Source organism: Trichosurus vulpecula, chromosome 4 (genome assembly GCF_011100635.1).
Source record: "Trichosurus vulpecula isolate mTriVul1 chromosome 4, mTriVul1.pri, whole genome shotgun sequence".
In the NCBI taxonomy this organism is placed as follows: Eukaryota; Metazoa; Chordata; class Mammalia; order Diprotodontia; family Phalangeridae; genus Trichosurus; species Trichosurus vulpecula.
In genome coordinates, this window is record NC_050576.1 from 275,411,838 (window position 1) to 275,426,471 (window position 14,634).

Sequence of the window (14,634 nt, forward strand, 5' to 3'; positions counted from 1 at the left end):
CTGCCGGGGAGGGGGCGGTGGAGGGGAGAAGCATCCAAAAATCTAGTAGAAGAAATGAGGGGAGAGGGGAGGAGGACCTTCCTGGAGCAGAGAACAAACAGCTCACAGGTAGCCATTATCTCCCTATTTGGTCACCGAGAGAGGGGGAAGGGAAGGGCCCCTACCGCTTCAGGCCCTGACTTTCTAGAAGTTAGCTAAGTCACTACAAGGTTAAATTCCAAGCCTCTCCTACTCTCTCAGACATTCCCTATTCCAGAAATATGAGAGGACAGTAGCCCCTACATTTTTACCCTGTGAAGTCTTCACAAATTATCCTTCCCACTCAGGTGGGCATCTACTTTGTTAACAATTTTTTGCTACGACAAAATATTTTGCTTAGAGTATATTGGTCTATATGGGGCCTTTCTGTCTTTGGCCCCCTTAGGGGTATATGCTTTGCAGTGAGTACTTGACAGTATATACTTAGCAGTGACTCTAATATATTGTTTCTGGAAGTTTGAGTAAAATCTAGAAGAAAAAGAAGAAAAACATTGCTAGCTAAACAGATGTTTTCGTAATATTTATTTGTTATTCTGTCACTTGGAAACTGCAAGGAGTTCTGAAAATCAGGTTTGGCAGAGCTTAAGTTTTAAATACAGACAATGAAATTTAAAAAATAATTGTTCTTTTGTATCAATAAAAATGTACAAGGTGTCCCAAAGATCACTATTGCACTAAGACCTTTGAGACACCCTGTATTTTGCTCTTTACATTTGAATGTTACTATTTATAAAGAAAACTGATTGTAGAAAAATTTGTACTTATAAAATGAACAAAATAGGAAGTAATTATTTTCATTACAAAAGTACTTTACAAAAGAATTCCCTGGAAGGCTCCTTTCAGTCATAAACTCCTTATTTGGTTTCAGATCTTTCCATTTTACTCCTATAATTGTTCCAGAATGCATTTAAAGTAGAATCCAATTTATAAAAATTTGAATTACATACAGCCTTTCAAGAGCACACCAATTGCTTGCACAATATATGAATAAGTAGCATATGATTAACAAACAAAACTGTTGTTCGACTATATTGGGTGTTGTAGGTAGGACTTACAGAATTAAAAGGCCTCCTACTCAGACATGTCCCTGTTCAAGAGTCAATGAAGAAGGGAAAGCTTTTGTTACATATAGTTTTTCAACTAAAAGTTTCTTGGGATTTTTTTCCCTTTACATACAGTAACAATATCAAATTCAGGCCAGGAGTCTGATCAACAGGGCATGTTGCCACCTGAAAAGCCCACCTTCTTTTCCAAGGAGTCAAAAGAATGAAGGGGCATACATTTCCTGGGGCTTCTTCCTATGCTGAGCGTACTCTGAAGTAAGGTGAGTGATTTTCGATAAATAGTTAAGATCCTTTACCCAAAATACTCTTTTTCAGGTACAGAAGCATAAAGTCTCTAAAATGAAAAACATATAGCTTTGGGGGAAATTTTGAAGTCCTTAATCACTCTCTGGACCCCCCACAGGCAATGACTGCAATAGCCTGTATACAGTAGGAATGTATTCAGAGCAGAAAATCGATGCCCCTACATGAAAATTGATTCTTATCTCTCGGTGTTTCTTGGTGACTAAAGTTATGTTTGTTCTCATTGGATCTACTTGTTAGTCAGTTTCCTTTCTGGTTTATCAGCGGCCCTCAAGCGGGTGTTTGTCCTCAAGATTACAGCCATTTAGGTCCTGCTGAAGCCTTGGTGTATTGCCTTAATAAGCCCAACACAGTGAGCTGTTTCATACTTAAGCTGAGTAACACTTATGCTGACCTTGCCTGTGTCTAGTGAGATCTTTGCCAAGCCTTGGGAAGCTGCCAGCCTGGTGCTTCTAATAGCAACCAGCAAGACTCCCAGAAAGAACCAGGATGTTGGATAACTGCTCTGATTTCCTGGTGCGCTGAAGCCTTGTGGAGAGCCAAACATGCTCTCCCACGCTGCTTCCCTGATTTCAGAAGGTTAGGGGGTGGGTATTCTGGCATCTGGTCTAACAGCAGTTGCTTCCTCTCACTCTCTCAGGGGCAGCCTAACGATGGACGAGAGACAAGATCCTCTGGGCATGACTGTCCATCTCCTGGCCAACTCTGGATATGCTCTGCCTTTGCAGCAAACCCTTGACCGCCTCTTGGAGTGGATTTGCCCAGAAGTCCATCTATTTCTGGTGTCAGAGAGAGTGACTCCAGTGAAACACTATGAAAAATATCACTCCAAGCGGTCTGGGTTCCCAGGGATTTCTGTTTTGCTCTTCTTGCATGAAGACCATGGGGAAGAGCGGTTCTTTCATATCTATGACTCCTTCCAACAGCCACCTTGGCAGTCTCATCCCACACAGAATGCTGGTGGAAGGCTGTGCCCATACACACTTACCAATCAGGATTTCTACAGCCTCGATCCACACATGCCCGTATGGGGGGTGAGACAGGCATATTGTGGCAGCGAGATCCTTCGTGTGACCTTATATTGTAGCTTTGATAATTATGAAGATGCAGTCAGACTTTATGAAATGATCTTACAGAAGGAAGCCACCACCCAGAAGAGCAACTTCTCCTTCTTTGTACTATATTCAAAGAACAACTTTTCAATCCAGCTGTCCTTGAAGCAGCTTCCCCTAGGGATGTCTGTGGAACTCAAAGAGTCTTCCCTGCTACAGTTCAAAGTTCAAGAAATTGGCCAGTTAGTGCCACTTCTGCCAAATCCCTGCATTCCTATCAGCAGCACCAGATGGCAAACTCAGGACTATGATGGAAACAAAATTCTCCTACAGGTATGTTTTTAGCATTTTTTCCCTCTTCTAGACATAAACACATGATCAGATATGAGGAAAGTAATTCTCTTTATTAATAACTAATTATTGAATCAGAACCAAGGTTTTTCTCCTTTTCTACTTCCTCACCCAGAAATCAACCAATGGGGCAAATCTTTCTCAAAGATTTACCCAGGCCAAGATTTAATGAGATAGTAAAAGAAATTCTAAGTTTGAGCTAATGGGAGGTTTCCTGCTCACTGTGTTTACTCAGACAGGTCTGGGAAAATGTTGATTTTCCCTTTTGTCACACAGGTGATATGGAAATTGATAAGTCTCTTTGACTAAGATTTGGGTGATCCAAGTCACATATACCAAGACTTTCATTGTAATATAGTCCAGCCTCTCATCATAATGTTCATTCTCTCATTAACAGTTAACCAATCAAAGTTGATTGCCACCCTCAGGAACACCTGCTCTTCTAAGGACATATAAACTGTAAGGCTACTGCCATGAGGGGTCTTTGGCCTAAGAGAGATGGCAAATGACCATCTTCTTATTAATAAACATGCTAGCCTTATTAATAAAATGACTAAGTGACCCAGAAACTATGTCTCTTGTACTTTTAAAATGCCACATATGAAATCAGAGGCCCTTAGATTGCAGATGAGGGCACTAAGGGTTAGTGACAGGACCCAGGGCTTTAAATTCAGTTCATAGGATCATATATTAATAGATGGAAATGACCTTAGATGCTGTCTAGTCCAACCACTTTCATTTCACAGATAAGGATATTGAGTCTCAGAGAGTCATGAGATCATAGATATATAGTTGGAAGGCACCTCAGAGGCTATCTATTCTAACATTCTTGTTTTACAGATAAGGAAAATGAGGCCCATGGGGCAGCTAGGTGGCGCAGTGAGTAGAGCATTGGCCCTGGGGTCAGGAGTACCTGAGTTCAAATCTGGCCTCAGACACTTGACACACTTACTAGCTGTGTGACCTTGGGCAAGTCACTTAACCCAAATTGCCCTCCCCCCTGCAAAAACAAAAACAAACAAACAAAAAAAGGAAAATGAGGCCCAGACAGATGCAGCAACTCAACCAAGGTCATATAGGCAAGACTTGCCAAGGCTGGGTTAGAAGTCCCAGTCCTTGGATTTGATGGATACTGTTCTTTCCATACAGCATACTTCCTCCAGGTCTAATATTCTTTCCACTGTATTGCTGACACATTTTTTCACATAACTGTATTCATCAACACAAGATGCAGTTGTGAACCAGTCTGAGGAAGTTACAGTCTTGATATATTTTGGAATGCCAATGTTGAAGATACGAAAGCCTGGAACTGGTCAGTTAAGTTCTGAATCTGAGTGAATCTCTTGTTTTATTATAATTTAAATTAGCTGATTAGATGAACTTCAACAGAAGATTTTTAGAAAAGGTCTTCCTGAGCCATGTTTATTTATTCCTTTGTCCATCCAACACATATGAAGTAGCTACTTGCCAAGAAAATGGTACAAAGTACTGGGGGAAATACAAAATAAGAGGTGGTCCCATCCTCAAGGAACTTATTTTGGGAGGTGGAATATGACTCATACAGAAATAGATATGGCAAAACCGTGCAAAGTCAGCACATAAGAAGGGGCATACGAAATTGTATGAAGTCTGAATGGAGAAATTTCACATACATCTTGAAAGATTGGAGGAAACCTCATGCAGCATTGGAAGTGAGTTTTTAATAACTACTACTATTAATTGTGACTACACTATAACTGTGCATGCATCTATGTGTAGGCATGAAGATGTATATAATGTCTATAGCAATTCAGTTCCATTTAACCAACATTTAATATGAGAAAAGGTACGTGATAAATGATGATTTGCTTAATTCAGAATGTAGCAGGGGATATATCTTGGATGACCCAGCCAAAGCGTAATTGCTTATTTTACTTTTAGGCTGCAGCTGTTGATATTTTATTTTGGAAAGTTGGACAAAATGTGATGGGATGGGGGAGAGGGGGAAGATCCATAAGAATCTGCAGAGTACACAGCTCACCCTAGAGCCTGGTTAATGGGGGGAAGAGGAAGAAAACATCAAATGGAGGAATGAGGCTAATAAGGATATAGTAAATCCCATCAGGAATCAGAAAGAATTATTGTAGCTCTCAGTTTTTAGTCTTTTCTTTCCTTGTACTCCACAAAACCTTTACTGGGGTGCTTTACCTGTCCCTTTTAGTTCCTGAACACTGAAATGCTTGAAAAGCAGCTCCCTTGTGAGAAAAAGCAAGCCAAGAGACACAGACAATTCACAGAATAGGTTATCAGCCTCAAAATAATGGAGAATTGCTGGTTTTTACCCTTAGTTCTTTCTTTATATGGACCCTTCACCTATATATGACTTGTCCAAGTGCTCTGAATCTAGGCTGTTTAAATCAATAAATCAATATTTCTCAAGCATCTCAAGCCATATGTTAGTAATGTGCTAGGGACTAGAGACAAAAATGAAATCGTCCCAGCCTTTATGGAGCTTATGTTTTGGGGGGAAGAGGAGGGGAAAACATTTACAAATAATGTGGGATGAAAGACCCTCACCAATTAAAAAAAATTAATTTTTAATAAGGAGCCATCTCAGGGTAGGGACAGAAATAAAATTTTATTCAATTCTCGTGAGAATAGGGCATCCTCTGCCAGAACAGATCTAGCAAGGGAGGTGAAGGCACAAGGAACAAAGCACCAATATTATACCTAACGCAAGAGAATTCCCACCCACCTCTGACCCTTCTCACCATTGGCTGGGAGGCGGGCTTACAATCTGAGCACGAAAAACTAGACAAAGAACTGGGAAATCAAGGCACAGAAATTCCAATTCCCATTCCTTTAGTTTACGATTACAACTGAGGTGACATCTATAAATCTAAAGAAGGAGACTAAGATAAGGGGAGGGGGAGACCCTCTCCATTCTTCTACAGCACTTTTACAGTAAAGGAAAGCAGATTACAGTGACCCTATTCTTACTTAGCAAATCTTTAAACGAGAACCAGAAGAAAGAACAAAAAGTTTCAGGGTGAAAAAAAAGAAACTTTCCTAGAGGCTGGGCAATCAGGGTCTCACAGCCTCAGAATTTTCCCCTTTCCCTATTTCTTGATTTTTAAACATTTCTAAGTATAGATATGAATAGATATAGATATATATTTATACATATATATTCCCTGAGAAGTCTTCATGTTTTATTTTCTCACTACTTCACACAGTATGTGTGGATATATATATATATATATATATATATATATATATATATATATATATATATATATATATTTAAAATACATACAAAAACAATGTAATTTCAGGATGAAGGCTCTTGAGCTGGGAGAATCAGGAAAGGTTTCATATAAGAGATGGACATTGAACTAAGTTTGGAAGGAAATTAGAGTTCTCACTAAAATCAGATTTTTTGAAAGAAAAAATATAGATATATAGTGATAAATAACATAGCTGATAGGTTGATATAAATGCTTGGTTTTTATAGAAACCAGGGTTGGTTTTGTTTTTTGTTTTATTTTTAGTGGGGAAGGGAGCATGACCTATATTTGGACAAATGTATTTCACCTTCTGTTGATATATTAGTGTCGTGGTTTTATTCAAGCAGTAGGAGATGCAGAATAGTGCCAAGTATAGAAGGAGTGAGCTTAATTAGTCAACAAGCATTTATTAAGTGCTTGTGATAGTCAGAAGATGTGAGTTCAAATTTAGCCTCAGATACTTACTAGCTGTATGACCCTGGGCAAGTCACTTAACCCTGTTTGCCATCTCAGTTTCTTCATCTGTAAAATGAGCTAGAGAAGGAAATGGCAAATCTCTCCAGTATCTTTGCCAAGAAAATCCCAGGTCACAAAGAGTTGGACACAACTGAAAAGACTTAACAAATGTGTCAGGCACTGGGCTAAGGGCTGGAAAGAATGAGAAAGTACAGAAATGTGACCTAAACCCCTGCTTCCATATGGTATCTGAATGTGAGGCATCGCCTCAATAAATCAAAACAAAGGCAAACTGGTTTGACCTGTACATGAATGGGGCAGACCAGAACTAGATTACAGATCCAAGATTAGACACTTGGCAAATTGGTAATGAAAACTTTATGCAGGCAGATCAGTGAACTAAGAGAAACCAAGGTGAACAGTCTTCAGTGAAGTAGTTCTGAGCTCAGCACTGGTACTCAACTCAGCTATTGCCCATGAAGAACTTTTTGGTTTTAGTAGTTGCTTAATAAATACATGTTAACAGTGAGTACAGCACCAGCCCTGGAGTCAGGCGGAACTGAGTTCAAATCCGGCCTCAGACACTTGACACACTTACTAGCTGCATGACCTTGGGTAAGTCACTTGACCCTGATTGCCCTGCCTTCCCCCCTGCAACCAAATAAATAAATAAATAAATGAAGATGTGTTAAACTGAACTAGGTAGATCCATCAATGAATACTGTGTGAGCTCCCAGTAGCTTTCCTTCCCCAAAGAGGAGGCCTTCTATCATATCCAGTCATTTGTCTTCTCTGTCAGTGACTGAGACCTACAGCCTTCAAATGGATTGGGAGACTGGGTGGGGCATCTGTGTGCTGTCCAATCACAGCAGATTCAGGTTTACAAAAAGGTGCTTTTTCAATTGTTTATGTCAGAGTCACCTTCCTTCATGATTAAACCTCCCTAGATGGTGAGGGCTCCTGGCTTGTTATCTACTCCCTTTTTATTTGATTGTTAGCTAAAACATCCATAACAAACATATGTAAGATAAATTGGTGGGCTCTCTGTATAAACAACAGGAAGAGCAGTTGGAGCAAACCAAGTAGGCATCGAAGAAAAGCATGGCAGAGGCAACCTAACTTTGGAAGCAAAGAGGTGTCAACTTTCAGGATATCTGAAGGAAGAATTAGAAAAAAATCCCAGAATGATATTAGTAACTTCTTCTAAAATGCAATCAAGAGGATATAAATAACAACTGGTCTGTGTACTTCCTTTCTTGTTTCTGTAAGCTCTTTATGAGGATGATCTACACACACATCAAGTGCATCTTTGATAAAAATATGAGAAAGGAACCTGACATTTTGGATGTGAGCATCATATAACACACTGTTCAGAAAGTTATTTGTTTTCTACAGCAGACCATATCTCCACAGTCATAAAATTGACTCAAATACATGAAGAAACAAAATCTCACTGCTTATTGTTTGTTGTTTATAAAAAAGCATTTCAATTTGCCAGTGAGACGTACTTTCACAGGCTTCCCCATATGTCTAATGTGTATCTTGAAATCAAACAAAATTCACTGATAGATACACCCTGTTTAGTTCAACAATTATTTATTAAGCACCTACTAAGTTTGACAGGATTCAAAGACAAAAGTGAAAAACAGTCCCTGTTCTCAAGGACTTTATCAACTGAAAAAAGGAGAAGGGACTGACCATACTATATGCAGATAAGTAAATACAAAATAGGGCAGCTAGGGCAGTGCAGTAGATAAACCACCAAACATCATGAATTCAAACCTAGCCTTAGACACTGTGTGACCTTGGGCAAGTCACTTAATTCTGTCTGCCTAAGTTTTTTCACTTGTAAAATGAGCTGGAGAAGGAAATGGCAAACCACTCCAGCATCTCTGCCAAGAAAACCCTAAATGGGGTCTCAGAGAGTCAGACATGACTGAAACCACTGAACAACAACCAATTGTACAGCATCCATAGGGGCAACTAGGTGGCACAGTGGATACAGTGCTTGGACTGGAGTCAAGAAGACCTGAGTTCAAATATGGCCTCAGACACTTACTAACTGGGTGACCCTGGGCAAGTCACTTAACCTTGTTTGCCCCAGTTTCCTTAACTGTAAAATGAGCTGGAGAGGTAATGGCAAACCACTCAAATATCCTTGCCATGAAAACCCCAAGTGAGGTTGCAAAGCATCAGACACAACTGAAAAATGACTGCCAATAACAACAAAGACAAAATAGTTTCCAGAGGGACAAAGCACTACCATCAGGTAAAAGGTGGAAAGGCTTTAAAGGAAGTTGGGGATTCTAAGAGGCGGAGGTGGAGAGGGCATTCCTGCTAAAATGAAGGGGTAAGGGGAGGCAGGGAACCACATGTTCAAAGGGAGCAGAGGCAGAATCAAGTTGTAAATTTGTGGTGCTTTCTTTTTGATTTACATGGAACTGGAAAGAAACTTAGATGCCAGGCAATGTGGGGCAGTAGAAAAAGCACTGGCTATGAAATCAGAGCACCTGGGTTTGAAACACGTCCCTTCCATTTACTACCCATGTGACATTGGACCAGTCACGTAAGCTCTCTAGGACTCATTTTCCTCATGTGTAAAAGGAGGCTATTTAGTTCAATCCTCATGCCTAGGAGGCTCAGTGGATAGATCTCTGGGCTTGAAGTCAGGAAGACCTGAGTTCAAATATGACCTCAGACCCTTAATAGCTTAACAGCTGCTTGCCTGAGTTTCCCAAATAAGGATAATAATAGAACCTACCTTCCAGGGTTGCTGCAAGGATCAGATGAGGTAATAATTGTAAAATGCCCAGCATAGTGCCTGGCACATAGTAGGCACTATTTAAATGTTATTACATTGGTGATGCAAACCCTCTCAATTACAAATGGGGAAATTAAGATGCAGAAAATAGGATGACCTACTCACTCCCTGTAAATAGTAAAGCTGGGATCCCAACCCAGCACCCAAAGGAGCAGTCGTTCTTATCCCAATCACAGATTTGTAAAGAGTTTCCTAGGTGGCGTTTGAGATTTGTTTCCCAAATGTTACTTGGTAGCATTTATATGTCATACCCACCAGTCTTCTTACTATATTGATTTCCCATCCTTCTTACGCCTCCTGAAGGACTTTACTGTCGTCCTTCCCAATTTCCCAAATACTGCCCTTTAGACCAACATTCCAGTCTTCCAGACTTGAACCCTTGGTATTGTCTTTTGTACTTTTTGTCCCAAAGCCAATGGGGTCAATTCAGTTCCCTTAAGTCCCCACCTAAGTGTAGGTCACCACAATTAGGTACTAAAGTATAACAGTAAGGTGAGGATGACCATGAACCTGCCTGAATGGCTCAGAATTGTGAAGTATAAGAAATTCTCTAGGTAGGAGGCAGAGGAAGTATAACATTTATTTAGACACAAGAGAATCCAATCCCAGGACCAGCAATTCCAATCCAAAGCCAGTAAGCCCACTTCAATGTAGCAACGCTGAAATTGTAACACAATATTATAGCAAGGAGCCACGTCATCCTGTAACCTTCCCCCCTGCTAAGGCCTTCCTGTAAACAGTCACTCATGAATCCTAACTCTCCGCTCAGCACTCTCTTCTGCAGGTCTGTAGATTCCGAGTTCCCACTCCTTCTTCTTGGGCTGAATTCCAATTCCTGTAGCTCTCAATGCCTCGGTGTCCTCTTGATATCTGTTTCTGAATCCTGCTGCTCTCAGTTCCACTGCTCTCTGTTCCGGGTTCTCTTTTCATACAGTCCTAGCCGGCATCTGATTGACTAGAACTCAGTGCACATACCATTGGCTCTTGTCTTAGCAACTCCCCTTAGGGCCCTAGTTAGTAAAAGGGTGCTGGCCTGCCTCTAATCAGGCCTCCCTTTGTTGGCCCTACCTGAGGACTATTATTTGGGGGAGAAAGATCTTTCACTTACTGACTGGCCTTCCCTAAAGAGGCAGAAGTGGAAAGTAAACTGTGTCCCTGTCCATTTCATCAGTATGTCAGTGGGAACTCCAGTTCCCACTGATCTCTCCATTTTCCAGCTCCTTTTATAATTATTTTCTGTCATCCAGCTATTTATAAATCTATTCCATAAAAAATAAGAGTAATAAGGAAAATCACTGAAAAAAAATACCGATAGTTGGGTGGGGACTGGGGTGGTAGCGCAGTGGAAAGAATACAAAGCCTGGAGTTAGAAAGACTCCTCTTCCTGAGTTCAAATCCAGCCTCAGACACTTACTGGCTGTGTGACCCTGAGCAAGACACTTCACCCTATTGCCTCAGTTTCCTGATCTGTAAAATGAGCTAGAGAAGGAAATGGCAAACCACTGCAGTGTCTTTACCAAGAAAATCCCAAAATGGGTCACAAAGAGTCCAACATGACTGAAATGACTAAGCCACAACAAACTAAATAGTATAATTGAGTCACAGTCTACTCTGTTTCATTTCTATAATTGTTCTTAAGCTGAATGCCGTCTTGTCGATGCCTTCTTCTCTGTTCTCCTTGTCATTGCTCTGATTCAGTGCCTTGGCACCTCTCATCCGGACCATTGCAATAGAGACTTATTGGCCTCTCTACTTCCAGTCTTTTCCCTCTCTAATTGAATCAGCATACAGTTTCCAAAGTCATTTTCGTAAAGTACCGTTCTAATAATGTTACTCCCGTTCTGAAGAAGCTTAGGTGGCTCCCCACTATCTCTAGGGGGAAAAATGAAAATCAAATGCATTCAGTTCCTCAGCTTGACCTTTCAAGAGCTTCACAACCTGGCTCTAGCCTTTCAGACTCATCTCACACTCCCACCGTTCATATAGTCCAAAAACTCACCCAGCCCATTTTCTGTTCCCTAAACTCAGCATTCTGCCTCCTTTCTCCCTGCTTTTGCACCGATGTTCCATATACCAAAAGGTGCTCGCTCCTCCTCTCTGCTTTTTCTAATCCTCAGCTTCTATGAGAAAATACCTTCCCTGGCTTCTTTGCAGAGGTGGGAGACCATGGGTGTGGAGAGCTGCATATGACATTGTGTGTGTGTGTGTGTGTGTGTGTGTGTGCGAGTTTGGTGGCACTTTACTAAGGGAACTCTTTTAAAAATTCTTTTCTAAAATATTATAAGGAATGATAGCTCGCTGGGAAGATGTGGGGGAAGGGATAACAGCAACAAAAACAGTAACAACACTACTAGAGTTTATTTGGCACTTTAATGTTCGCAAAATGCTTTACTTCTCATTTGATCCTTACAATGACTCTGTGAAGTGGATACTATTATCATCCCCATTTCAGAGACAAGGAAACTGAGGCTTAGGGAAGAGGTTAAGTGACTTGCCCAGCGTCACACAGTATCTGATGTAGGATTTGAACTCAGGTCTTCCTGATTCCAAGTCTATCTATTATGCTACCTAGTTGCCTAGGATACAGTAGGAACTCTAGGTGACATAAAAACAAAAACAAAAGTAAATTAACAATTACTTTAAAAAAGAGGATACTTAGCCAGATCCTGAGGATGGAAGGTGGACCTTCCTGCTAAGGTGGGGTGTGAGCTGCACCAATTGAGGCAGTTCTCTGGACTCCCTCTTTCCCCAGTTCTATAGAACACCCCACCTTCATTTACTAGCCACAGGGCAGCTAGGTGGCGCGTTGAATAGAGCGCCAGCCCTAGAGTCAGGAAGACCTGAGTTCAAATGTGGCCTCAGACACTTGACACACTTACTAGCTGTGTGACCTTGGGCAAGTCACTTAACCCCAATTGCCCTGCCTTCCCCCCTCCAAAAAAAACCTCAACCATTTACTAGCCACACTGGCCCATCTGAAGTGGTCTTAAGTAAACATTCTAATCTACCTCCAAGTCTTTGCATAGACTGTTCCCAATACCTAGCATGCACACTCTCTTTTAGAAACCTTTGCTTCTTTCAAAGCTCAATTCGAGTGCTACCCACTGTGGGATTCCCATAGATATAAGCGTTCTTTTAGCTCAAAATCTGTTATGAACCTTGAATTATCTGAAATATAATTATTATTTTTATCTGTTGCATCCCCTGGTAGTAGACTACGGACCTTGAAGGCAAAGATCTTTCTTTTCTTTATTTCTTCCTTCCTTCCTCCTTCTTTCTCTTTTTCTCTTTCTCTCTCCCCTCCCAACTTTGCTCTTTCTTTTTCTTTCTTTCTCCTTCTTTTTTCTTCCTCCATCCCTCCCTCTCTTTCTTTCTTTTCTTCCCTCCCTCCTTCCTTCCTTCTTTCATTCCTTCCTTCCTTCCTCTCTTCCTTTCTTCCTCCCTTCCTTCCTTCATTCCTTCCTCCCTCCCTCCTTCCTTCCCTCCCTCCCTTTCCTCTCCCTCCTTTTCTTTCTTTCTGTCTCTTTCTTTCTTTCTTTCTTTCTCTCTTTCTTTCCTTTTTTTCTTTCTTCCTTGTATGTGCATAGTTGTCTCTTAATCAATGCTTACTGAAAGCTTGCCCCAAAAGAAAAAAAACATGAAAAGACACCACCCCTCCCACATTCTTTGCAGAAGTGGGGGTCCATGGGTATATATAATAATATTGCACATAATGTAAAAGGTTTTCGATACATTGATTAATTTTAAGGAACTTTTCCCCCTTCCTTTAAAAAATCATTATTAGGGATCACTCTCTGGGGAGGGGAGAAAAGAAGGATACAGTGGGAAATGTAGGTTATATTAAAACAAAAAATAAGCAATAAAAATTTATCTTAGAAAAAAAATTAATCCTTAGCTTTTTTCAAGGTTTAACTCACATGCTAGTTCCTTCCTGATCTCTCCCAGCTCAGATTCTCAGGTGCTTCCTCTCAGTTTACACGTCACCTCTGCATGGAAAATGTGAACATTTTGAAGGCAGTGTGAGTTTGGTGGTACTTTATTAAGGGAACTCTTTTAGAGTCTCAGACCTGTATAGCCAATGTTTAAGAAAAGCTGACTGTTGAACTGAAAGAGGGCTTAACTGAGCGGTGCGCAGAGCAGATACTAATCACACCCTTAAACATGAAGTCCTAGGCTATTGTTACCACATCTTATCACTGTCAATAATAATTTTAAAAACCTCTCTCAATGATATTCCTGCCCTTCTTTGTTAACAGGTCCAAACAAACCCAGGACCAGGCGAAAACAAGGGTGGGCTTTCCTGTAAGCAAGGCCATACAGGAGCTGACACCCCTCTCCAAGACTCCATCCAAACTCTAATCTCTGCCAAAAGGACCACAGAACAAAGAAGTCGGAGAAGCCAGACCGGCAGGTCAAAGCACAATCCCCCAGAGCCTCCTCACCTGGGAGGGGGCACTTTGCCATCCAGAAGCTCCTGTAGGATTCCCTGGAATAGTTCTTGTTCATCCCACTCTAGCAGCCCATCAGCAACTTCCCAGTGGGATAGACCTTCTCCACATCTTGAATCAGCAGCCAGAATCAAAACACTCCATCAAGGAAACAGTTTTCAGAAGCCTGAGGCAGAGACTAATGTTGATACAGGGTTCACGGTAATCAATTCAGAACGGAGGCAATCTTCTTTGAGAACATTTCCAAGGGATTTGCAAAGCAGCCTGCCTGCACTGTGGACACCAAACTCTTTGTTAGCTATAACCGGCTCAAGAAATAAAACCTCCAAGGAGACAATCCATCCCTTGCCATTTGCTGGCCTAAGGGACGGTGGTGCAGGGCAGATAACCTCAGCATTCCACTTGACACAAATACCCCATGGAAACGATGAAGAAGAATTCTTTATATGATGTGAAACAAATGCCAATTTCAGACATTGAATCAAATCCATTGTTCTGGAGACTGAGCCCAACCCCAAAACTAGCCAGCTTCTCTTGCACATCTGGAGGTGTCTGGGTATCCCTAACGCCTCACTTTATGTGTCTTTAATTTAAAAAAAAAACTGTTACTGTGTCAAAGAAGTAAGGGACTGGTTTGGATGTTTAACTTCCTTTGTAAGAGATTATAGCCAAAAGCACAAAGAAAAAGGATAGCCATTGTTTTTCCCCAGGATGTGTACACACATTTTGAATCAGCTGTTTAGCGAGTCCTGGGTCATTTGTGTTGTGTGCTTATGAACAGAATATGTTATGCAACTCATTAGTGTTTTAAATTTTGCTTTAGTATTCATTGGA

At 41.0% G+C, this 14,634-nt stretch overlaps 1 protein-coding gene across 1 annotated transcript; it reads left to right on the top strand.

Annotated features, from left to right (window-relative positions):
- Positions 1–1,276: 1,276 nt before the first annotated feature.
- On the top strand, positions 1,277–14,250 carry FAM124B (family with sequence similarity 124 member B). The gene is made up of 3 exons (XM_036753687.1): positions 1,277–1,363; positions 2,047–2,791; positions 13,609–14,250. The coding sequence occupies exons 2-3, from the start codon at positions 2,060–2,062 to the stop codon at positions 14,248–14,250; spliced, it is 1,374 nt and encodes a 457-aa protein (XP_036609582.1). The 5' UTR covers positions 1,277–1,363; positions 2,047–2,059.
- The last annotated feature ends 384 nt before the right edge of the window (positions 14,251–14,634 follow it).

Coding starts and splice junctions, on each gene's coding strand:
- FAM124B (XM_036753687.1), top strand. CDS start 2,060: ATGGACGAGAGACAAGATCCTCTGGGCATGACTGTCCATCTCCTGGCC. Junction 2,792..13,608: donor GAAACAAAATTCTCCTACAG/GTATGTTTTTAG, acceptor CTTTGTTAACAG/GTCCAAACAAACCCAGGACC.